General features: G+C 36.0%; 2 protein-coding genes across 4 annotated transcripts in view; one reads left to right on the forward strand and one right to left on the reverse strand.

Annotated features, from left to right (window-relative positions):
• Positions 1 to 26,875, reverse strand: part of NDUFAF2 (NADH:ubiquinone oxidoreductase complex assembly factor 2) — a 218,530-nt gene that overhangs the window by 45,779 nt on the left and 145,876 nt on the right. The window contains exon 4 of one of the 2 annotated variants that reach the window (XM_081291121.1): positions 21,410 to 21,731. The exons of the other annotated variant lie outside the window; for it this stretch is intronic. Coding sequence (XP_081147247.1) covers positions 21,480 to 21,731 — 252 coding nt within the window. The 3' untranslated portion in view covers positions 21,410 to 21,479. Of the gene's footprint in view, positions 1 to 21,409; positions 21,732 to 26,875 lie in introns of those variants that run through there. 2 annotated transcript variants of the gene reach the window in all.
• SMIM15 (small integral membrane protein 15) lies at positions 12,657 to 16,887 on the forward strand. Of its 2 annotated transcripts, none has more exons than XM_081291141.1 (3): positions 12,657 to 12,766; positions 13,915 to 14,039; positions 15,062 to 16,887. In XM_081291141.1, exon 3 carries the CDS (start codon positions 15,096 to 15,098, stop codon positions 15,318 to 15,320), a length of 225 nt encoding a protein of 74 aa, XP_081147267.1. In that variant the 5' UTR covers positions 12,657 to 12,766; positions 13,915 to 14,039; positions 15,062 to 15,095; the 3' UTR covers positions 15,321 to 16,887. The 2 variants fall into 2 exon arrangements, with proteins under 2 accessions (XP_081147267.1, XP_081147266.1); XM_081291140.1 differs by having other exon boundaries at positions 12,669 to 12,834.

Here is a 26,875-nt window from a genome sequence, read left to right on the forward strand (position 1 = left end):
ATATATGGATGTCAACAGCCAAGCTTTTCCACTTCATGACACAATACAATCTGATGTCAGTTGAAAACTCTACCAATGGTTTTACTTGCCTACATGGGGTAAATATATCTAAGAAGATTGTAGTGTGAGTGAAGTATAGCCAGGGGACTAAAAAGAAATAGTGGAAAGCAGCATTTCTGCTTCACTTTCAAAGATTTCTGTGGTTTAATGAAATAGAATGGGTTCTACACATCAGTACAACTAATTCTCAAAATGTTCCTAGTCCTACTGAAATCCGACAGCAAATCACCAAACACAGAGACTTAACAGTAGCTATGTTCTTGATTATTTTCAACTCATCCAGAAAGATGTGCTCTTTTAGCAAGTGACACAGCAATTTGGTTTTCATTTCAAGTGCCAACAACAACCAGTTGTTTATTCTGAGGCCCTAAACTTAACATGTCTGAAACTGACCTGTGCATTTTCCTGTCTTTTGCATTGCATCTCCTCATTGGCTGCCAGGTGACAGGCTTCCATCTGCACTTGCACTGAGCCAGAATCTGGGAGTCAGTGCCAGCTCCTTCCTTTGTGCCCTATCCTTGTGCATCTGGAATAGCAAATCAATCTGCTTCTCAACTCTCCCTTTGCCAAGACCATAGGTCTGTCTCATTGTCATGTCTAGACTGTTGCAGCTACTGTCTGGTTATTCTCTGTCAACACTCCCCCTAGCCCTGTGGAGTTTCTTCCTGCCCTATTACTCAAAAACATATCATCTCCTTGTATTCTCCAAAAATTGTGGGCCTTAATTCCTTGGGCCAGAATGTTTACTCCCCCATGTTCCTGCTGACTAGTTTTTATATTTAGCTTAAGCATTTTCTCTGACTTTATCAGGCTGAGTTAGGGAGTTTCCTCATATGAGCTTCTTACATCATCTTGTAACTCTATTGGAGCATTTGCTACAATGTTGGATTTTTTTTTTTTTAAACATGTTGATGTCTCTCCTTATCTATGAAGGCAGGGTGAGCTCCATATCCTGCTTAGCCTCATAGTTCTTACACTGGGCACTCAGAAAGTGCTTAATAAATTGATCTGTACTAAATCTGTGATTCTTCTACGTACCTGAATTTATAGGACTCTAAAAAATACTGAGATCCAGACCCTAGACTAATACAAACTGCACTTCTGGGGTAAATTCCAGGTACCCACTAGGTGACTCTAATGTGCAGCCAGGGCTGAAAAATACTGTGTAGATCATTTATCTTAAATTGCTAAAGCTGTATCAAGAAAAAGGGAAGTTTGAGGGTCTTTTTTGATTTTTTAAAAAGAGGATATTGTATTGTTTATTTATGGGTAACAAACTGCCCCACAATTGAGCAGCTTAAAGCATCCAACACTTAATCTCAGTCTTTTGGTTAAGAATCTGGACACAGCTTGGCTGAGTTCCCTGGCCAGGATCTCATAAGTGTGCATGTACAGTGTTGGCTGGGGGCTGAGGACATCTCTAGGCTTGGCAGTGGAGGAGAGTGGGCATTCAGGCTCACTCATCTGGCTATTGGCAGGATTCAGTTTCTCATTGGCTGTTGGCCAGGTCTCTTTAATTCCCCTTTCACCAGGACAATGTGTATCAAAGTGAACATTTCAGAGAATAAGAAGGTAGACAAGGGTAAAGAAGAGGTTTTTTTTTTTTTTTTTTTTTTTTGGTATTGGGAATTAAACTCAGGATGCATTACCACAGAGCTACAGGCCCAGCCTTTTTTAGTTTTTTATTTTGAAACAGTGTCTCACTAAGATGCTGAAGCTGACCTAGAACCTGTGATCCTATTGTCTCAGTCTCCAGAATTGCTGGGATTACAGACATGGACCAGATTTTCCCAGCAAGGGAAATCAAATTTTTTGTTAACTAATCCTGGAAGTGAGATCCCATATACTTTTTCCACAGTTTATTCATCAAGACCATGTTAGTGGGTCTAGTTGAAACTCACTATGAAGGGGTAATACAAAGGTACAAATACCAGGAAGTGGGTGTCACTGGTAGCCATTTAGAAGCTTCCTATCACAGGCATTTAATGATAACTTGGTTTCAAAACTACCTTAATGGAATCCCAACTGGATGGTCTTAACCTTAGGAGTATGCACATTAGTGTTAACCTTGTAAAACCTATGCAATAAGCTCGAAAGAGATGTACTTACTAATAATACATTTATATTGTTTAATTAGCTAACTATAGGTGCATTAATTTAAGGCTGTTTAGACAAGATAACATCAAGACAGGTCAGTTTTTGTAACAGTAGCCTTCACAGGGCCTTATGAATTAGGTCAATGTGCTTTTCAAAGATTAAAATTTCTCTGTTTTTATTTTCCTAATATTTTCTTAGTTATAATGAGTTCATAGAAAATAGGCCAAGCATTTTATGGACTCAAAACAAAATTTGTTTTTAGCAAAGAGCAGGTAACAGTAAATCTAAAAGTAAACTACCAAGTAAAATAGGCAAGTTAATGCACTGATATTAAACTTTGATAAGTCTGAGCTATATCCCCAGACTTATTTTGAGACAGGTACTTGCTAAGTTGCTGGGGCTGGCCTCAAATTCGTGATCCTCCTGTCTCACCCTTCCAAGTTGCTGAGATTACAGGCATGTATCACCATGCCTGGCCAATGTACTGATAAAAATAATCAATTATAAGTTTACCTGTCATGCTAGAGGCAAAGACAATGTATTTGGCAACACTGAATATTGATGTCAACTTTGATTTAAGCCTTCTTCAAAGATGCTATCACTATAAAAGGCTCCATTCATCTTTAGACTGCTTACCATTTATTGCTAAGATGGTAAATTAAAGATGCTTATTTAGAAACAGTACACAAAATACTAAATGCAAAAAAGAAACCATTATGAAGACACAAATGACAAACTCTGGAATCCTGATGTTGGCAGCACATTTACAGAAAATCCTAAATTCTGAATCTCTACTGCAACTACAAAATGCCATCTCCTAAATGTCAATTCAGACTTTGTATAGAGAGCACCAGCTTTCCAGATTCAGAGGACTGCCTTAATAGCACTTTTTCCCTTGAATCATTTCTTAATTATTTGGCAAAAATACTTGTAGCTTATAAAAGCTGGTATGATTTTAAAGGGTATGTGGTCATAATGCAAGGTTATAAAAAGATGTAACTGAGAATTGTGCTTTAAGTAGTTTATGCATGGGTGGAAATGACTTACGAACAATCTATCATAGTTTGCTTTTAAAAAGATTAAACAGCACCATTGGGGGAAATCTGCCCTTTCTTTCAGCTGAGGTGGCAATTCTTAGAGACATGATTATGATCACTAAGACCTGAAAGATAAAGTCACAACCAGCTACTATTACCCAACATAAACAATTCTGTGTCAGACACTGTTCATTACAGAAGACCTGAAGATTAAAGCTAGTAACCTAAGGATTGCTGAATCTCTACATCCCTTTAAGAAGCCCCTGAGCTATCCTGTGCTCATGGACTATGCATGGTTGTTTTGAGACTTAAGTTGGAATTTATTACTTAGCAGATGACATTTCACCAATTGAATACAACTGAAAACAGAGGGTCACTTAAACATTTAGTAAGCTTTCTTTTCATAGTAGGAAGAGTTAGCATTCAAAAATTCCTTCGTTATCTAGCCTTGAGCAAATAAATATATATTTGAAACATACTGAGACTAATGTCAGTCTGCTTTCTCTTTTGAGGGAGTTACCAATTATGGCAAAGGAAAAAACTAGAATTAGTGTTGAAGTGGGATTGACAGGATCAGTCCAAAACTGTGGTGTTTAATAGATTGAAACAAAACAAATATAGAGATTTATGTATCTGTCTGAAGGAGTACAAACAGTGACAAAACCAGCAGCAATGAGCAAACCTGGCACTCAAATCTTGGTTCCTGGACATAATTTTTCCATGGAAAGGAAACAGGGCTCTTAGAGAAATAGTTGGGGGAGAGGAGGTACGTAATGAGCCTGGAACATCTTGTTTACCAAGGACTAAGAAAGGATTCAAAGAATGACCAGGACACAAGGACACAGGCATCCTGGTGCTTCCACTGGTCAAATCTGGAACAGTTAAAACATTAAAATAACAATGGATTTTAATCAGTTGACTAAGAAACCATGAGTTCATTTTGTAATAATTGACAAAATGAATGAGGAAGAAGGGGTAACACTTTCTTTTGGAAGAATGTCAACTAGTAAACATTGCTGAAATGATGGAGTTAGAAATCAGTCACTAACACAAGAACTGGGAAGAGGAGCAAGTTTACCTGTCATATAGTCAAGCATTCATAGCTTGGTCAATGGGGACATAATTATCTGCGGCAGATGGCATTGCCCTGCTGCAGATTCCCAGGGGCCTGTATTGATTCTTCCACTGGACTTGCCAAGAATTCCACACTGCATCTCCCAGCCCCCCCACCCACTGACAACTTGGAGTCTTCTGGGTCATATGGGCCAAGTGTCAGGGCCACATGCACTGAAGCCTGGCACTGTTAGAGCTTTTTCCTACTCTGGGCCCCATTCAGAGCTGGCAGCTTTCCATGTCATTTGGTATGTAAGCTGGAGCATCACTTTCTAGTTGTAGAATGCATAGCCTCCAGAACCAAAAGAGGCCTACAACTGCTATACTTCCTTATTGGTTGGTGGTAGAGGATGCAAGATTCAGCAACTGGTCTTTCACTTTGGAGAAGATATAGTGATACTCCCCTGAGCACTGGATCTCAAAAAAGTTTACTTAAGTGGTAGAATTTTAAGTGTTTATCTCCCATACACTGGGGTACTTATATCTTATGAAGGCCTTCAGCATGGTAGCCATCTTTTGCTCATCCTGTCCAATCAATATTATGCTGTCAATAAAATGGATCAGTGCGGAGCTCTAAGTGATACTGAGATGATTCAGATTTCTTAACATTCTATTATGTTTGAGGGTAGGAAAGTTAACAAAGCCCTGATACAAAATTCAGTCTAAATGGATATTGTTTTTTTGAAATTAACTATTTTTGGGTCCTCTTTTCAAAATGGAATGGAATGACATGCATTTGCAAAATCAATGATGGCATACTTCATACACAAGGCTTTACTAATATACTCTAGCAATCAAGTCCAGCATGGAGGCTGGGATCAGGGTTATTTCTTCGTTAAGTCAGCAATACTCTATAAGTCACTCTCTAGGATCCATCCAGTATCTTTAGGAACCAGCTTGGCAAATTAATGAGGGGATTGGGACTACCATACCTCTGTCCTTCAGTTCTTTTTTTTTTTTAAAGACACTTCTTTTTTTTTTTTTAAGAGAGAGAGAGAGAGAGAGAGAGAGAGAGAGAGAGAGAGAGAGAGAGAGAGAGAGAATTTTTTAATATTTATTTGATTTTTTTAGTTTTCGGCAGGCACAACATCTTTGTTTGTATGGGTGCTGAGGATCGAACCCGGGCCACACGCATGCCAGGCGAGTGTGCTACAGCTTGAGCCACATCCCCAGCCTGTCCTTCAGTTCTTAAACTAATCTCTGTTGTCCCCAAGAAATAATTTTGCATGATCTTTTATCTTGGAAGGAGCAAGAGGCAGTTTCAGTGTTACATCTGGCTTTCCCCACTATGACAGCTTTTAATCCACAGGCCCAAGCACCCTTAAAATCCAATCCCAGGATTACTCCACTGGTTCTTCCAAGTACCAGTCAGTGTCTCAATTGGGTTATGCTGGATTTAATCCTAGTTATTGTCTTGGCAGCCAGGAAAGTAAAGGTTGAGAAAAAGACTACCATCTTGTGACACCAGCCTTCTTCATCTTCCAACATAGCTAACATGCTAGGTGGACCACAGGGTCAGAGGAAGTCACAGGGGTATCCATTCAGATGACCCCATCCAATGTTTGGGATCCTAGGTTTCTCCACCCTTATATTAACAGAACTGCCTGAACTAAATATTCAACAATCAAACATATCTGGAGTTCTGTGCCTCTCAACAATTCTTTTTTTTAGTTGTAGATGGACATAATACCTTTATTTTTATGTGGTTCATCTCCCATAGTATACTTATATCTTGAGGATCAAACCCAGTACCTCACACATGCTAGGTAAGCACTCTACCACTGAACTACAACCACCGAACTACAACCCAGCCCAACAATTAGTTCTTTAGTTGCAGTTTAACTGGGGTTTGTCCTTCTACTACAAGTGATAAAGGCTTCTTTACAAGTTACCACAAAGCCTCTCACACTTAAAGACATTAACTGCTTAACAGCTGTTTCTCATTTTCCTTTTGCAGTAACAATACAAGTTAGCAGTAGTCAACCGTCCTTGTAAGCATTATTCCTCCCATATTTTTTCAAATATCTGTATCTTCATATTTACCACAGTATTTCCCTCCACTAGAACACTGTCCAGGTAAACACTAGTAAAATTAAGCTACAACCTTATGCCAGGGACTATAAATGTCCCACCTACCAACAGCATGGCACCTCTTTACTCTGCCAGGTAATGGGCCTGTTCCAATTTTATTACCTCAAAACTAGGTGCCAACATGGGATTAAATGTGCAAGTTTTAACATTTTTTATGTGGTGCTGATGATGGAACTCAGTGCCTCATGGCGAGGCAAGCTCTCTACCACTGAGCCACAACCCCAGCCCTAACTAAATGTGCAAGATTTTTATGAGAGGATGGGGTAGCAGTTGGTAAAGACTGGGTAGACATCACATTACACTGCAAGCCTGACCCCAGTGTAAGACAGATAGGAAGGAAGGTTGGGTGGAAGTGTCCTTGACTGCCACATACAGCTAGAAAGACTTGACAAAGCAAATGGGGAGCCCTTCAGTCTAAGTTGGCTAGCAGAGGAATCTTGTGTCTTCTAGAAACAGACTTGACTGGGTATCTCTGTTTTGCTTTGTCATTGAGCTGTGAAAGAAAAATCTTGGCACAAATGCAGGGACAGATTTCAGAACACAGTAGATGGGGTCCTTGGTCAATAAAGCTTTCAGTAGTTGGGGATCTGAGGTGTATTCTCAAAGCACCATACCATCCTAGTAAGCTGCAAGGCTGGATTCAAACTAGGTAGTTTGGTTCCAAATTTAGAACCACTGCTGCAAAAAGCATCTCTTAGAACTGCAGACATTTGAAATAAATGATCTCAATCATGCTTAAGATTTATACAGAAGTTAGGCCTGACTGATAAAAATCATTAGATTCCTTTAAGGAGTTTGTACTTCATTCTATAGACAGTGAGGGAGGGACACATCACAGATTACTGTATATGAATATATTCCATATGCATTATATATACACAAATGAATAATTTATAGATTCACATGTAGCTTTAGTTTCCTGTGGTATAAAAGGGCTGAGCAGATTTGAAAACAGATGCAACTAAAAATGATTCCTGGACTGCATATATGGTAAGATGGTCAGAAAATGGAGACAAAGCATTCATACCTTCTAGGGTATAAAGATTTAAAAGAAAAAAAGCACCCAGACAAAGTCATTTTCCAACATGTTCTTTATAAAAATCTTACTTGGTATAAGGCAATTCCAATTTTATTTAATTTTTATTATTTTCTCACTAGTGCTGAAAATTATATTCTATTATTTTTGTGCAGAGGCACTCTTTCCACTTAGGCTGTGTGTTAAATATGCATTTACAGATTGAATGAGGAATTTAACCACTACTTGTAACATTAATTCCATGAGAATCCTTATAAGCTTCCAACAATCAACTTACAAATGCATTCTACAAATATCACTTTTTTTATTTTAAAAAAAGGAGGCTACATGTTTATTCACCAATTGGTTAGATTTATAAGAAATAGATATTATTCACACTATTTTATGGATATGAGAACCCAGGCACAGAAATAGTAAATGATTTCCTTGGTCCATGTAATAAGATCAAATATGAACCTAGAATAAAAGATTAAATCAGATTCTTAATACAGTTATGTTCATTAACTGTATATCTCAGGCTAGGAATGTAGCTCAGTCATAGAGTACATAAGACCCTGGGTTGAGACCCCAACACTGAAAAACCAAAACCAAAAACCATAACCTACCATAAAACTAAACCAAACAAAAAAGAAATACAACTCCACAACTGCAATGTAGCGTGTTACAACAGAGTGAGATCCTTCTTTCGGTGGGAGTTAGGTAGTATCTACCTACCACACAGTGGAAAATTAGTTGATCATGGTAAAATCTAAAAATTTAGAAAATACCAAATTCAAAGTCTCCAGAAATCCATCATGCCACTATTACTTATTCTTCAAGAAGACCTATGTGAATTGGAATGGAGTTTTTGAATTTCAGACTGTTTTACTTCCTAAGTAAGGAAGCCTAAAGACAAACTGTGAACTTAGCAAATGCAAGAATTTAGGAGCAGGATGTCTGTGATAGTGGTTTAGGGAACTATATTTATAGTCTGCCACCAGGAATTTTTTGCTCACTTTTTAAACTAAATTCCAAATACACACATTATACCCTGAGGACTATTAAGGTCATAGATCAGCTTTTAGAATTAGACATTGAAATGCAGTTCCAAACGATTTCCTATGTTCCTTAGTACTGAATGAGAACTAATGATTCTGAATTGTTATCAGATTTAAAAATAAACAAAAATTGGGGTCAATGGAAAAAAATTTACTGGCAAATTTTTACTTGTTACTACATATCAGGGGTCTGCATTGGGAATAAGGGTAGATAGTATCCAGAAGGGCATCTAGTTAGCATATAATTTTTATCCCATCTTCAAAGATCTTTGTTTAGATCTCTAATTTAGCCTGTTCTTACTATAACTCTTAGCATCTGCAGTCTAGGACTAATTCCTTTTATCTTAATGAAGCTGATAAGTCACTACTTTCTTGAATCACTACTTTACTGTAAATATTTTACATACTTGGGAAATCATTAACTAAATTTCTTTCATTAACAGGATAACCACATTATTTTAAACCCTCCCCAAACATCTTATTTATCTTTAGATTTGTCTTTCCAGGACATCTCTTATGACTTTGAAAATATCTTCCAACACTTGGTACTTTTACATGAGCTTCATAAATACCCAGCATTCATTTCTTCAAACACTAATAAAGTTTTATTGGTAAAGAACAACACTGTACCTTGAAACAACATTCTAGCTATTGGGGTAACTGATCTCATTGCTTACATTCTAGTGGGAAAATGTAATAAACCAGTAAACAAATAAGTATCAGACTGAAGTTAAGTGATGTGGGAAGAAAAAAAAGTGAGAGGTGGGAAGGCCTCTTGTAAGGTTGTACTTGATTGGAAACCTCTAGCAAGGCAGTGGCCTTGAAAAGACATGAAAAGAATGTACTAAGTAATTTTTTTACTAAAGAAGGGTTAACTCATTATTCTGTTATGTATTTATATGCATTCTTTATGAATTATATAATCTTGCACTGCTCCCTAGTAAATCTTCCTTTTCTTATTTTGAAGACTAATTCCACCTTTTAAAAGCTTTTCATTACCTCCTTCACTGGTATATCCATAAGATTAAGAAGCAAGCATGTCTTCTAACTCAAACAAGTATTTCCTAGAAATGTTAGCCAATATTTAGCTTAGGTGTTCCTGCCAAATAACATTTGATAATGATTTTAAAATAACTGAAAAAAATCTTTGTCTTACTGAATAGGCTAAAATGAGTCTTCTAGAAAACAATTTGGTGGATACTTTATAGGTAAAACAGGTTGAAAGGAAACTGGCAGAGTATAACTCAAACAGAAGATGAAGTTAAAGGCAGGATGAACAATTGATGGGTCAGTGGAATATGGTAGTAGTGAAAGAACCTAGCAGAGAAGTTGACAGGTCATGAATATGGGATGAAGAAGAAAACAACTAGCAAGGCTGGGAAACCCTTCCCTAGAATACCAGCTCTTTGAGGCATGCTGCCACCACCTGGGCAATAGGCAATTTTGAATTACAGTATTTAACAATTTTAGCTACCAGTTAACAATTATAAAATGAAAAACATACTTTGATTTTTATGAAATAAGCATTTTTGTCAAGTCTTTGAGCATGAAAAACAGGGAGGAATTTTGGTGAATTGTGTTTAGAATCCTGCTCTATTTTTTAAGTTCTGGTTCCTCCTCTGGAAAATATGGGCAATACAGGTCTGAGGGGCATTTATAGTCTCAGAATTAGTGATACTAAATCAAAAGCATCTAGCTCAATACCATTATAGAGTATGCACTCAATAAATTGTTTTGAAAACTTTAATTTTTCTTCAGTATAGTCTTACAAATAGCACTAAAACCTCATTACTCCTTTAAGTTACATAAATATGCCTATAAGAAATGTATTTGCATAATGTTTCAAAGGAAAGGGAAAAAAACCTCACAAAATAACACTTAGGGAAGAAGTCAATTTCATTAGAATTAAGTCAAATAAGTGAAGAGTTACGGCAGAGAAAAAAGCATATGTGCAGGAGGGAGTTCTCAAAGTTTTTAAATCAAATTATTATTAAAATATAATGTTATTTAGGTTTCACTCCTTCACAATTTTGACATGTTAGGGTGAAATATAACTTTGTATCTACCGTGGGAAAAAGGCTTTTATATCAAACATATGGCAAAAATGGTATTTGGAAAGACATTTGAGAAAATAAAAGCCAGGTCAAAATCTTCTCAAAAAAATAATAAGACTTTAATATGCAGTGATATTTCTACTAAATACCTTTATTATGCAGCTGTTTATGAAGCTTAAGTCAGAAAAAAAGGCCAAATATGGTCTGATTTACAGATTTTTTATTTTGTAGTGCTGGGGATTGAACCCAAGACTTCTTCACACATGCCAAGCAAGCACTCTACCTTAAGCCACATCCCTAGCCTCCAATCTACAGATCTTAAAGCTGAAAGGGTACTCTAGCTCACCTAGGATCCTTTCCACATATGGAAGAGGTTCAGAGTGATTTATCAGAGATTGTATAAAGATTACTGCCATGACTCACAGACGAAGACTACCACTATAGAAAGCAGTTCACTGTATCTGAACAAATTTTATCACCACCATTTGTTAAGGTAAGGCAGAATGCAGTATGGAGCTACACTGTGGAAATCCTCATGTTTCTGGGCTAGCAGTCTGCCCTGTAAACTGAAGCTAGATTAGTAAAATTAGACTGTGAAGACATGATCTGGGTTACAGTCAAAGAGAGGCTTCAGAGGCTTCCTCCTTACAGGTCCCTTTCTTTCTGTTTAATATTCCTGAGCCTTTTACCAAAGAGGCAAATACTTGGAGGCAGTACTTGAGAAAACTAAGTCCAAGATTAAAATAAAATACCCACACATTGGCCTCTGAAGTGAAAGACAGTGAAATAATAAACTCTGACCCCATTCTGGATTCAGTACTTGGGCAAGTTTTAAGAACAATAAGTCGTACAAAGTTTCCTGCTACACAATCCAGTTACTGAATCTGCTTTTTCTGAAGAGGTACAGGCTAGGTCCAAACCACTATCCAGGTTTTCCAAGAAGAATGAATAACAACTGCTGGTAATACAACATACAAACATTAACATATGTTCAAGGAACAGTATTTTAGATTGTTAGATTATCTGCCAAAAGCCTGTTCCTTAGTAAATAATAGTTACTGTTGTACCTAAACTAGTTATACATGTTGCAGCTTGCTCCTCAAAGAGAAAATTCTATCGTCTTTCAAGTATAAAAACCTGCTTTATTTGGCACACAACAGTGAAGAGGTCTTGCAACATTTGCCAGAGGTAGACAAACAGAGCAAGCAGTTCAGTGCAATCACAAAATTTGAGCGCCAACCAAACCAGAGCTAATCTTTCAGTTCCTGTAGATTAGAAGACAATATTAACTCACCCTTTCTGCTTGTTGACTTTTGCATCCCTTTATTTGTGTACTGAAAGAACAAGTACCTCTGTGGGAACTCTATGCCCTGACAACTTAATTATTTATCAAGTTTACTTTGGGCAAATGTTGATCATTCTTTTGTTAAATGAGTTAGGCTCTTAAATTAAAAACAAACAGACAACAAAAAAAACCCCTTTCCCACAGCATGGCAGCGTTTCCCCTTAGTAACAAGGTTCAGTGGATTCATCCTACCCCAGCTGCTATTTCCCCTCCCGAACAGGAAGACTTAAATATTGTGCAATCATGAGAGGGGAACCAGGTGAGTGGTGAACCAGGCAGAACTATCCAGTCTTTCAAGGATCTTCGAGGGGCACTCGCCCTGACTTTGGGACGGTGTGTGGGAACTACCTCCTTTCTTGACGCTTCCCTGCGGCCAAAGATATCACCACCAGGACTTCCACCAACGGTGCAGCTTCAGCAGGAGAGGGAGGTGTTTCCCGACTCACGTCGGGGGCACAGGCAGGCGAACCTATCAGTTTGGGGCCCGTTCCGAGGCAGCCCCACGCCTTCTCGCCCACCTTCTATTCGCGGGCAGGAGGCCCAGGTTTCTGGCCCCGGGGGAGCCCAGTGCCACCGCCCACACCGCACGGCCTCACCTGCCGCTCCCCGGAAATCTCCACGCTGCCCTGCCCCCGCCCCCCCACGTCCTCTGAGTGGAGGTCCCGGGACCCACAGCAATGGCGCAGCCGGAAACTAGCCCCTCGACTTCCTCACGCCGGACTCAGAGCTGGGGCCGGCCTGTGGGCGGTACGCAAGGGACTCGACTTCCGCCTTCCTGCTTCCGGTCTGGCGGTGAGTTGAGAGTGGGAATCCGCGCTTTTGGGGCGATGCAGAGCGGCTGATGGCGGCCTCCGTATTGGTGTCCGGGTGTCGGGCAGAGGTGGCCGCAGCGCAAGGTGTGGCGGGGCCGACCCGGGTTCCCCGAGTCCCTCTACTCTGCGAGCCCTGCCCGGCCTGAGGCGGGGTGAGGGCCTGCGCTCGCTGGGTCGAGGGGCAGGGGTAAACGTGGCTCCCACGGGCCCGTTGCGGGAAGGAAGGAAGGAAGGAAGAATGAGCAAAGGGAATCCTAAGGAAGGAGGGCAAGACAAAGGACTGAGTATGGCTGGCTGTCCAGAACCACCAGCTGCAGCTTCAGGCGCCAGGCAGGGCTGGCCGGGAGATGAGCCCCATCGATCTATTGGGCGGAAGAAGAGTAGTATCTGTTCCTTACAGTGTGAGGCCTGGGCGTCTGTTATGATACTGAGGTGCACTAGAGATGTGCGGCCTGTGGTCGACAACGCCTTTATGACAGTAAAACTTTGCCATAAACCAGGTCCTTCGCCCTGGCTTTACTTTGAAAAGTTCTTTTGCTTATTCACTAAAACTTAAATTAATTAGTGCATTACTGGGCTGAAGAAGGATCGATTTTAGTAGAACCCGGTTCCAATTATGGGTGGCGACGTTTTGAAGTCGAGGGCTAGTGTATTTAATGTCATGTATCTTAAGTTGAAAATAGAGGCATGATTTTTGTTGAAAATGAGAAGAAACTGGAAAGATGGATTTGAAACCAATGACAGTTTTTGCGTGATGGTATTGGGGGTAATAATTAGCTTTGTTTATCTTTTCTGATTTTCCTAAAAAAGGACAGGAATCGCAATAACAGTTAAAAAATACCTTTGAAGAGTAAGGCTAGGTGTTTGATTTTTGTAATGATGTACTTAATCCAATGAATGAATGGATGTCAACCTTTCTGGTATACAAGGTTCAAGTTCTAGGAGTAGATATGGTGAAGTGAGCCAGCTTGTCTTACAAGTCAGTGAATATCATAAATAATTTTATTGAAATAAATAATTCAGTAAAATACTTGATTTCCAGTAATTAGGATTTCCCTACAGGGAATTATAACTGTGTAAACTCAGATTAGGGAAAAAATATTTAAAAGTTTGTAATTGACAGTTTTACATGTTATAGAATTTAGAAATTTTCCATGTGAAAACATTACAGTTATCCTGAAAGTTCTGACTTAAATGTTTTATCTCTTCTTTTCTACTTATCCATTTTATAGAATTTAACGCTCTCAGAAGTATACTGTGGAACCAAAGAAGGCAAAACCACCAAGGGTCATCTGAAATTGTGCTTGGCTCACTGATAATCCCCGGACAAAATCAGAGATCACTACTCAAGCATAAGGTAGATGATTTTTTTTAATCATAGCAGACATTTTTAAGTATATTTACACCCATACCCTACCCAGGTATTTTAATTCTCCAATTTGAATAGAGATTAGCACAAACATGAAAGGTACAAAAGCCTGTGGGCCAAAATAGAATTTGTCATTCAAGCTCACCCAATCCTTATTTGCCAGATGACTTCCCTTATCAACAGGAAAAAGGAACAAAATGGATGGCACTTTTTATAACTTTTTTCTTTTATTAAATTGTTTATTTCATTGAGTAGGGGTCTCCAAAGCTGAAAGGGCATAAAATAGCACACACTTTTTAGCTTATACCTTTTGGCATATGAATGTAGGTATCATCCTGGCTCCCTTGCCTTTTTCTATTCCATTTCAGGAAATAGCCATCTATCACTTTCCTTTCCATGGGAATGTGTTTCATGCTCTGGGGCTTGTCCTTTTTTAAACATAAAAATTTGATTTGCACTTTTGTTAATTACTTGGTAGTACTGAGGATACATTAAATTACAAACAGGATTCAGCCGTTTCCTGAAATGAGCATGTGAAACAGACTCTTGTAAAAGTGTGCTGTTAAACAAAGTTTATCTTGAATTTAGGAAGCATATGAGAACCTAGTAGTCCTTGTGACAGAGTTCAAATAATTTTTACTTTTGTTTCCTATAAATTTACATCTTTTAAGTGTTACTATTCTGGCTGCAGGTAATGGCACATGCCTGTAATACTAGCAACTGGGGACACTGAAGCAGGAGGATCACAAATAAAACGGGCTGGGATGTAGCTAAGTTGTAAAATACTCCAGGTTCAATACGTGGTCATCTTTTCCCTCCCAAAAGTTGCTATTCTGGTTGGCCTACTTGAATTTTTTCCCCCCTCTAACTGGAGCTATTAGTCCTTATTAAAAATAGTACTAATTTGTACTTTAAAAAAATTGAATGATAATGGAATTGTGAGTTAACTCTGTAACTTTTTTCAGAGCTTTGATTTATCATACAGTCTTTTTCCTGTTGTCCATCCCCAGGTGACCCTCCAGTTTTCCTAAGACTGCTACAAAGATGTTTGACATAAAGGCTTGGGCTGAGTATATTGTGGAATGGGCTGCAAAAGACCCATATGGGTTCCTTACAACAGTTATTTTGGCCCTTACTCCACTGTTCCTAGCAAGTGCTGTACTGTCCTGGAAATTGGCCAAGATGATTGAAGCCAGGGAGAAGGAACAAAAGAAGAAACAAAAACGTCAAGAGAATATTGCAAAAGCTAAACGACTCAAAAAGGACTGAAGGAATGAATAGGCTCTGCAACCAGAGAAAAATCATTTGGAAAATTATGCAGCTTTGGAAGGACTCACTAAGGTTTCTTTGGATTTCATGATAGTATTATTTAGTAAATGAAATCTGATCACGTATAAGAATCATGTTTTGACCTCCATACTGTAGTTTTAGGCTTGGGTACCGAAGTTTGTTGGTATCTACTGGCAGTTATAAATAAGCATACATACAGGTTGAGCATCCCTAATCAGAAAATCTCAAACTCGGAATGCTCCAAAATCTAAAATTTTTTGTGCATAAACATGATGCCACAAGTGGAAAATTGCAGTCAAAACACAAGTATGCTAAAAATATATAAAAATACCACATAAAATTACTTTCAGGCTATACGAAACAAATGAATTTTGTGTTTAGACTAAGGTTCTGTCCTCAACACATCTCATTATGTATATGCAAATATTTCAAAATCTGAAAAAATCAAACACTTCTGGTCCCAGACATTTCAGATAAGGAATACCCAACTTGCAACACAAATTCTTCATAGGTGATTAAGTCATTTGCCATTTTGCAGCTTTTGTACTGAAATGATTATGGAGAAATGAGTTTAGATTGTGAACTTTATTCAAATAGTGGCTTAAAATGGGATCCTGTTCTGAACAAAGCATGTTAAGAATATAAGACAATTATCCTTTCTGAGGTGAAAAGTTTGTTCTTAAAGGAGATACAGTATATTAATCACATCTTTTATCAATGTACTCATTTTTGGATTTCTCAAAGTAAAATAGTATTAATGAGTATACAAGTCTGTTTTCTTCATTTTTTTTCTGATTTTAGCCTTTAAGAAAACTGGCAATTATCAAGACATTCTCATTTTTAAAACCTAATTTTATAAAGAATTATCTTGATTATGTAGAATACTGTCTTCTGGTTATAACAGTCTTTGTACTTATGAACATTGCCATTTTCTTAAGAGATGTGTTGTTGAGAAGAATGACACTATGATTTAAAGCTTGCAGTAAAAAGGCCAAATACTGTAGTATCTTGGAACCATTTTATTTTTGTGTTATATAATACAGTGAAACAGTTAAAAAGTTTTATCAGGTAATTTGTTGGTTATATAGATGGCACTTTTGGTTTTATTCCATTCTTTAACTCATAGGTAGTAATGTCCTGTACTTTTTGATCCAAAAAGTTTGAGATAAAAATTGAAATTTCATATTTTTTTTAATATAGTTAACAGCTAAGCCATAACTTCTTCAATGGTAAGAAAGGCTTAAAATTTGGGAAGATTTTGTCGGGTATAGTAATAATTGTACAAATAGAATAAAATTGTATTCAAAATGAGAATGGTATAATTGAAAGTACAGAGCTAAAGGATCTTTCAGTTAAGTAGTATAACTGGAACTTTGACTATTAAACATGGCTTTTCTAAATGCATGGTCCAGTAATTTTATTCATTGTATTTAATAGCTTATTAATGTTTCTGCACCTCTGAGAATGAATACTAAGTAATTGTCCAACAGCTCTCATTTTAAAATGAAACCAGATAATGAAATAAATTTGATACTTTTATAAGAGGTCCTGGGTTTTTGTCTTTTTTTGGGAGAGAATAATAAGATATGTAAGTTAGACTTTCAAAGGGTTATGAATTTCCATTGTACCTAAATGTATTTATAAAAGCTTAGGACAGTGTTTCTTAAATTTGAGAACCTAAGGATTTTTGAGAATGGTATGGACCAGTTTGAATAACACTTAATGTTATTTTTAGGTTACCAGTACCTACTTGAAGCTAGTATAATAGACACATTATAACGCCAGACATTGAAATAATTCAATGTTTAATTATGAGCTGGTTGTTCAGGTGATCTAGGATATGCTTTATATATTATCTTTAAAATTAAAACTTGCTTATATAGAACTCCTGGTCTTCATGAGTCTGCAGAGCCCATTTTAAGAAAAACTAGGTTAAGGTAAATCCAAAATATGTTAGGGTGTCTATAGTTAAGCTGTTCATTGAAAGAATTTATATACATATTTTGCTTATGGAATATTTTAGAGTAATAAAAGCATTGAAGCAAAGAATGTGGTCCTTATAATTCTCACTTCTCTTACTAAAGCTGTGGTTTCACTGGTTCTGTTGTAACAAAGTATTTTTCTGTGATTTGTTAAAGTTGTAACATTAATTTTTTATATATTTTTTGGCATAAGCGATTTGTTTTTTCTTCAGCTTTTCTCAACATTTATAGAGCTTTTTTATGGTGAGTTCAAGGTTTTTTTAAAGAAATATATATTTTTAGTTGTAGGTGGACACAATATCTTTATTTTATTTTTATGTGGTGCTGAGGATTGAACCCAGTGGCTCACACATGCTAGGTAAGCGCTCTACCTCTAAGCCACTACCCCAGTCCTTCAACAAGGTTTTATAATATTTATGTATGTTTGGGGAGGAGGCATAAAGCAGAGAATATTGTGAAGTTTGGGATTCTAAAAAAAAATTCCATCTTCTCTCACCTTAATAAACATTATTTTTTAAAAATCCCATTTATCCAAAATACAACTTTTTTGTTTCGTTTTGTTGATTATTAAACATGGCTTTTGTAAATCGAGGACTGAACTCAGGGACACTTGGCCACCGAGCCACATATCCATCCCTATTTTGGAAACTATCCCCAGATTGCCTCTAATATTTTATCAGAAATATATAAATAGAGGGCTGGGGTTGTAGCTCAGTGGTTGAGCGCTTGCCTCGAATGCAAAAGGCACTGGTTTCGATCCTCGGCACCACATAAAAAAAAAAAACAAAGATATTGTTTCTGTCTAAATCTAAAAAAAAATAAAAATAAAAGATATATAAATAGATTGTGTGTCAGAATTTGACTCATAATATCCACTACTGCTGTATCAGATGTGTAAGTGCATTTTTGAAACTTATGTTTCTTTAAGAATGGACCAACTGAAAATGAGCTTAGGAAGCTTTGGGCAGGAACCCAGGACTGAAATAATAATTAACTGTGCCTCATTCCTCTGTCATTACATGTAAAGGAAAGTGGCAAGGGGCACTGTACATCTTAACTGGTTATAAATGAGAGGAAACTTGATCCTGTTTAGGAATTATTGTTTTATGTTTGCATATGGTTAGAGGAAATCACTGATTTAGTTAATCTGTAGAATATATTTAAGGACAAGTTCTCCATTTCTCAAACATAGGAAAAGATTCCATGGTCAGATACCTAAAGTTTGGGAAACACAAGCAGAACTTGGACAAGTTTCTTTTCTGCATGATTTCTTGGAGTCTTTAACCTAATATGACTGCCATGACTGCCATTGTACTTCTTTTTTCCCCAAAGCACATAACACAGTTTGGAAAAACCTAATCTAAATGCATTTAGGTTACACTTTTAAATAAAAGAGGTAGCATTAAAAAAAATCAATATAGTGGTTTTGATTCAGGGTTAATTAAGAAATAGCAAGAAATCTGTTAGAAAAATGGAAAAGACTTATTTCCTCCATTTTTGTTGGTTTTTATACACTTTTCTTTTTTATTATTACTTTTTGTACCAGGGATTGAACCCAGAGCACTGTACCATTGAGCCCCATCCCCAGCCCTTTTTATTTTTTATGAGACAGGGCTACACTAAGTTGCTGAGGCTGGCCTCAAACTTGTGATCCTCTTATCTCAGCCTTCTGGGATTACAGGCATGCACCACCATGTCTGTCATTTTGTTGGTTTTTAACTTAAAATACATAAGGCATAGCTAATTGGCTAGATTTTAAACCCCAGAGACTTTTTTTTTTTTTTTGCACCACAAAGTTTGTGTAATAATTAAGCCCAATATTGTAAAAACTAAAAATATGTGTATAGCATATACAACATAGGCATAGAAAGCCAGGAAGGACTGGCTCTAAGAAAGTATCTAGAGTATCTACAATGTTATTTAATTATGCTAATAGGAACATTTTAAATTTTGAGACTAAAAATTTTAAACTACTTTTGAAAAACTAAAAAAACTTGTAAATGGCCAAAATGTCATTATTTTAAAAATGAAATATGGTGGCCAAGCTAATATTTAATATTTCAATTATACTTTGCAAGTGTTTGGCCTTAAAGCTAGGTATTTTTTTAAAAATATTTTTTAGTTATTGATGAACATTTATTTATTTATTTATTTATATGTGGTGCTGAGAATTGAACCCAGTGCCTCACACATGCTAAGGCAAGCACTCTGCCACTAAGCCACAACCCCAGCCCAAAGCTAGGTATTTTAAAAAAGTTGCTTGGAAAGGCAAAACTTAATCAGGACAAGATTATAGTTCATTTTAAAATATAGAACATCCCCTAAAAACATCCTCTAACAATGTAGTCATCCTACACACTTGCCTGGAGGAGAGGAGTATGGGTGGATTATTATGACCTTCATTCCCACCTCTCAAAACTGCCTTGACTTTACATGCTCTACTAATTGTGTTGGGCCAGTATCATCATTTTATTTGAACATAACGCAGTTTCCCACAAAGATTCTTGGCTAAGATTTTCTTATGTTGCTTATGTAAAACAGGTATTTTAAAATGAAAACTAAAAATTAATGTAAATTCTGCCATATGCTAAGATATTTAAAAACACTATATGGAAAACATTTGCAAAAGATGTACATAGGATGAAATTAATAAGTTAATAGAAATTTGGCAGTAGAGACACTCTAGCATGCTAAAAGTATTTACAATTTTCAAGCCAGGATTTAAGAACATGTTAACTGAGTCACAATCCAATTATTACTACAAATTGTAACTTCTTTTATATTACCTAATGGCTAGTTCCTTTTTTGCCTCTGTGGTAAAATACAGTACTGCTTGGTAGTGATCTGACAAGACAAAATGTTTAACTTGCTATTAACAGGGCTGTTGGAACACTCAAATTATCACCTAGGCTCTTTTGTCATTCAGTATGTTATGGTGATTTTGTCAGTTACTTTTTTTTTTTTTAGTGTAAATGCTTTATAAAATAGTTGTATTTTTCTGTAGTTATTAGAATTTTTACCTTTAAACATTTCAGTGTATGTGGTTTTAGGAATACATTATTAATATTTAACCAACGATTTTCTTGCATTATTCAGAGCATAAAAGTTTGGGTTTTTGTTTAGTGAATATTTATTAAATATCTACTCTACGCCAAACACTGTGAGATAAACTCTACATTAAAATAATGAAAACTTAGTTGTGCACTCTAGAAAATGACCCTTCGAGAGTACTTTTGCATGTTGTCAGTGTCATCTGTCTACATTTTTCTTCAATATACAAACCACTGATTCCCAGCTATCAGTGGAATTGCATTCTGCTTTGAGAACTCGTCCATGTTTTTTTTTTTTTTTTCAAAGTAAATTTCATTCTCATGGAACTCCAGTTATCCCATTTCTCTCTTTACTGTCCTTTAAGACTTCTATGATGGATTGTCTCCTGTTGGTCCTAATTCCTCTCCAAACTCCAGCCACAGTTTAACCATAAGGTAGTTTTTGTCCCATTTTCTCAGCAAGGTGGTTCCTTTTTATGAGCTAAATTTCTTTGCATTTACACATTTTATCCAAGTTCATGTTTTTGATTAGTCCTTTGGAATTTTTTTTAATATTTATTTTTTAGTTTAGTTGGACACAATACCTTTATTTTATTTATTTTTACGTGGTGCTGAGGATCGAATCCAGCGCCTTGCACATGCCAGGCAAGTGCTCTTCTGCTGAGCCATAACCCCAGCCCGTAGTCCTTTGGAATCTTAATAGGGTACATCAACAAAAATAAAAATATCAGTTTTTCCTTTTATATTTTATCATTTGGGAGAGCCACTACCCTTATTCTGCCAAGATATATCCTTCCACCCTAAGGATCCTATATGCACTGAGCATTCACAACTACCTGAACACTCCTTAGAGTAGTAATCTAAAGAAGGGAAAAGCAATTCTAAGCAAATTCATGAACAAGATGAGGACTAAATCAAGTGTAAGATTTAAGGCTAAAGAATTTACACTTTAATGCTTCATAATCTCATGTTACTTATGGGTACTAAAAATGAATTCTTAAGCTAGAACACAGAGTTATTATATACCCAGAAAATATAAAGTAACCAACCTTTTATTTGTTAAAATTGTTATATCCATGTAAATTAAATGATTTCATCAGTGCAATTCATTGATTTTGGCTCTTGCCATCTTGTGGCATCCAAGATCCTGGCTGAAAGGTTTTACCAGTGCTGGTGGGTGCCTCTGAGGGTTCTTCCTTTCCAAAGTATGGAGCAGAGGCATGCCCTTTAATGTGAGTTTGAACAGGTGGAGGCAAGTGTTCCTTGATGGTCTCTTTACTAAGGAGTTTTTCTTTTTCATAAAAATCTTGACTTTTAATTTTCATTTCTTCTCTATATTTCTCATTCTTTAATATTTCCTGCACATATATACATATAAATAGAAAAAATATTAAATTAAAAGCTTAAATACCAAAGAAAGGTTTTATGAAAACAAAAGTCAATAAAAATAAAAAAAATACATACATGATACTTGCTTTTTCAATTAAATTTGTGGATATATACAGGATAATTTTTAAAAAATTTGATTACCTGTTAAAATCATTCTCATTTTATATTAAGATTTTATGGTAGAAATAGACATGAAGGACCACAGAATAGAAATAGTTTCTATCCCAAAATGGAAATAAGCTATTAAACATGAAATATTACACAGGAGCATAAGTCACTTAATGAAAGAATTTGAAAGATTATCAACTATTTTCTGCCTTAAAATTCTTTTTTGTGGGAACTAAAGTGTTAATGCTAAGGCCACCTTATGGTTCCAAATCCAAGCCATCTATCTCCCCTTCTTTAGAGCGATAATGGCAGAGGACAGGAATGGAATCTGAGTTCAGTATGCCCTGGACACTAGTTCCAAAGGCACTTTGCTATTGGAAATGCTTCCTGAGATCAGTACAATCTGTGCAGTGCACTTCTGTTTCTCAGATTTGCTATTCTATCTGGAAGGATTTATACCCAAAGTAACAATCTCTTAGCTATTTTACTAAACACAAGACCATCGCATTTAAGAAGCGGCCTTAAATGTACCACTAAAGGCATTTAAGCTTTTGTATTCATCCTTGATTTCAGTGATGCCAAAATTTAAAAAGATGTGCATCTTAAAAACAGATGAAATGTTTTTCTTCTATCTATCTTGATTATTTTTAAGTGAATTTAAAAAATTTCAATACCTTTATTTTGTTATTAGTTGGTGCTGTGGATCAAACCTAGTGCCTCACATGTGCTAGGCAAGTGCTCTACCACTGAGCTACAACTCTAGCCCATGGATGAAAAATTTTAATGTTGTTTTTGCTTATCTGGGTTTTCTGATTTTTCTGTAGGAATAAATGTCATTTATAATACAAAAAAATTAGAACATTAATGTAACTAATATCACAACATTGAAAAAAACAAGTTCTTAAGTTTTTAAAAAAATTTACCACTTTTAAAAAACGACACTTTAAAGGGCAACATCACAGCATCTATGATGTAATCTTTCTGTTTCTAAAGTGAATTTCAAGTAGTATAGTCCTTTAAAACCATAAGCACCAATATTTAAAATAATGGGTTGAAGTTAAGAGAAGGCGGCGTATGCCTATAATCCCAGCTACTTGAGAGGCTCAGGAGGTGGATCTCAACACCTGGGCAACTTAGTGAGACTGTGTCTCAAAAAGTAAAAAGGGCTGTAGCTTAGTGGTAGGGAGTCCCTGGATTCAATCTTCAGTATTCTCCCTGACATGTGAACAAAATTAAAATTTAAAAAATTGCTATAGTGTTATAGACTTATATATGAAGGATGGCCCATCTAATGAAATTTCTCCCTCAAACATATGAAAAAAGAACAATATTTATAAACGTTATTGTAGTTTTCACAATACAGAGCAAATCCCCATGCATAGTTTAATAACCACAGGAAGTTTAGGGGCAGCTGCTAACAAGTGAGGGTGAGAGTAGAGAAATCAGACTTTGCTTTTCTTATACCATATAGAACTCTTACATGAGGTGATTTTACACAAAGGTAATCCTTTCCTGTGATATTGGAAATAATGCAAGTTAGACAAGAATACTTTTTTGGTATTGCCATGTTTTTCAAGTTCCTGTGTCTTCATATGAAGCTCAATCTGGGGAGCAGAATGGAAGGTTCAGGGCCAGGTTAAACTTACCCTAGTAACTGATCTCAAGTAGCAAGAGGCTACTCAGGCTGACATGGAGCTTGCTTGATCTTGGCAAAATAACATCAGTCACATTCCCCAAAACTGTGCCCATGCCTACTCTATTTACTTCACCACCATTGCTGCAGTTGCATAGTTGGTACACAGATGTGCCCTCTGAATAACGGGGGATGGGATGTAGCTCTGTGGTAGAGTACTTCACTAATTTACATGAAGCCCTGGATTCAATCACTAGCACCTCAAATAAATAAATAAGAAAAAGAAAAAAGCGTCTCTTATTTCTCTTGCTTTCAAATAATATTTCTTTGACATTACTCTTTTTAAAAAATATTGTTTCTAGTTGTCAATGGACCTTTATTTATTTATTTATATGTGGTATTGAGAATTGAACCCAGTGCCTCATGCATGCTGTTCATCTGCAACTAAAAAAATATAAAACAAAAAAAACATTACTTTTCCAACTCAATTTCTGTCTTATAAAACAGCTATTTAAATAATTGAAAAGCCACTAATGATTATGGTGATCATTTTGACATGTGCAGATGGATTAAAGATTGCAGAGTTGAAAAACATGGAGACTATACTTTTTCCTAGAAAAATTATTTATTATTTTTTGGTATCAGGAATTGAACCCTGGGATGCTTAACCTCTAAGCCACATCCCCAGCCCTTTTTATTTTTAATTTTGAGATGGTCTCACTAAGTTGCATTGGGCCTCACTAACTTGCTGAGGCTGGCCTTGAACTTGTGATGCTCCTTTCTCAGCCTCCTGAGCTGCTAGGATTATAGGCATAAGCTGCTACAATGGGATATTATTATTATTTTGTAAACTAATTGCTACCAGGCAGAACCCTGCTAATAGCTTCTAGGGAAATTAAACAGAACATAAATCATTTATAAAAGGAAATCTAATTTTGTAACCATTTGGTATTAACCAATGAAAGTAGGAATTATATTAAGAAAGTCTATTTTAGCATGGAAACTACCCTAAAGCAAAGATTTTTTTCCTTAGAATTCCTTGGAACAATATCACCTCACCTTGTCTCCATGTATTTATCAATTAAAAATTTCAGTTTCTTTATGTTCTAGTGTTTTGTGTAGGGACAAATCAGAAGCCAGGGGAGCTTTCTTTATAGTTTGTATTTTAAAAGCACATTTATCATTTTACCTATTGCTTTTCTTCCTGTCAATGTTTTTTCTTAAACTTAAAAAAAGATGGCTGTTGACATTTTATCACTTTATATTTTGCCATGATTTATTTAACAATTACTCTATTTTTCCCAATATTTCACTTCATTTAAAAAATAACATTGTGATGATTATCCATGTAGATTATTCTTTGATTCAGGGTTCCAACCCAAATCTACCTTTCACTAGCTGTGTGACACCAAAAAAGTCACTTAACTTTCTCAATACTAATTTCTTTCTTTGAAAATGAGGATAAAATTAATTGATAACAGTATTATGTTTCCTAAGATTGTTGACAATATATGACACGGTAATTATGCTTTTATAAAAATATGATGCCAAATGAAGTATCTTTTTTCTTTCTGTTCCCTTTAAGTAGTCTCTATAGAGTTCCTTTAAAGATTGACAGGTCTATACAGATTACAAATTCTTCCATATTCTAATGTAAGCCAAACATTACTATTGGTTTAAAATTATGAATCTTTAAAAAATGTGATTATGTATGTATTGGTGTTTACACTTAAAATACTCATTAGTTACTCTTTCCATTGTTAAGATTCCTCTGAAAGCTTTTCAATGGTGGTTAAGAAAATGGGGTCTGAAGTCAGACTACCTGCATACAAATCCCAGTTTTTCCATTTTACTAGCTCTGTGACCCAAGGATTGTTACTTAACCTCTCTCTGCTCAGTTTCTTTATGTGTAAAATGGAGATAACAATACTGTATTCCTCAATGAGCTGCTGTAGAGATTGGGCAAAAACTGGTGGCTGGGTAGTGATAGTACAAATAAGGTATAGGTGGATTTCAAAGTAGTGACTGTTTAATTCATTCACTAAAAAAAGTTAAAGTAAAAAAATTCAGTTTGATTGCATTAGCCACATTTCAAGTATTTAACAGCCATCTTGGCTATCATACTGCAAAGTACAGATACAAAATATTCCCATCATTGCAGAAACAGAAACTATTGGACTGCACTAATCTAGATCTATCCTAACAAAACTTAAAAATAATCTTCCAAAAGTTTGGGCTAACACACATGCCAATTAATGGTTCTCCTGAACAAAATCAATATTTTCTAAAGGAAGACAACAAAGCCAGACATTAAACAAAATAATATTTCAGTGTTCATCATGCAACCAAGAAGCAAAAAGGAGAAAAGTATGATTGAAAATCAGTTAATGGAAACAGACTCAAATAACAGAAAATTAACAGATTTTATCAAAATAAAAATGTTCAAAGATTTAAAGGAAAAATGTCCATTAAGAGGAAATAAATGGAAACTTAAAAAGAAATGGGCTTCTAGAAGTGAAAAATAAAATATATAAAATGAAATATTTAATGGAGTGATTAACAGATTAGACACTGCAGAAGAACAATCTGAAAATAAGGCAATGGAAGATATATAAGCTGAAGCAAGTAGGTTTTTTTTTTTTTTTTTTTTTTTTTTTTTTTTTTTTTTTAGCTTAAAAACTGAACAGAGCCTCAGGGAGCTGTGGGACAGTGTCAAGTGGCCTAACATGCAAATGGAGTCACTGAAGAGGAAAGAATGACTAAAAATCCCAAACAGATAAAAATATAAATCTGTAGCAGAATAATCATAAAATCCAAGTACATCAAAATCAAATTGATAAAAACTAATGATAAAGAGAAAAATCTTAAGCTAACCATGGGGGAGAGGGGACATACACATTTATAGAAGAGACAAATAGCACTGAGTTCTCATCAGAAACAAAGCTACCAATAAGATAGTGGAATGACTTTAAAGTGCTTTAAGATAAACTGCCAATTTAAAATCCTGAATCCAGTGAAAATATCCTTTAAAAATGAAGAAATAAAAACATTTTCAGACAAAAAAGTGAATTTGTCTCAAGCAAAAGAAACATCTACAAGGCAATCTACTACAAGAAACATCACAGGAACTCCAGTTAAAGGTACATGGTACAAGATGGAAACCTAAAGCTACACAATAAAATAAACTGCTAGAAATAATAAGAAGGAAGAACTTCATTGCAGAGGAAAACACAGACTTGGAATGCTTTGCTAGGTGATGGCTGCTCTATAACTTGTCCATCCAGTTTAAATCCCTGAGGATATGATCATCACACTGCCCAGTAAAACCACTATGAATCTTGTAGCTCAACATGACTATACTACTAAGAAGAG

Source organism: Spermophilus citellus (genome assembly GCF_964194105.1).
Source record: "Spermophilus citellus genome assembly, chromosome: 1".
In the NCBI taxonomy this organism is placed as follows: domain Eukaryota; kingdom Metazoa; phylum Chordata; class Mammalia; order Rodentia; family Sciuridae; genus Spermophilus; species Spermophilus citellus.

Coding starts and splice junctions, on each gene's coding strand:
- SMIM15 (XM_081291141.1), top strand. CDS start 15,096: ATGTTTGACATAAAGGCTTGGGCTGAGTATATTGTGGAATGGGCTGCA.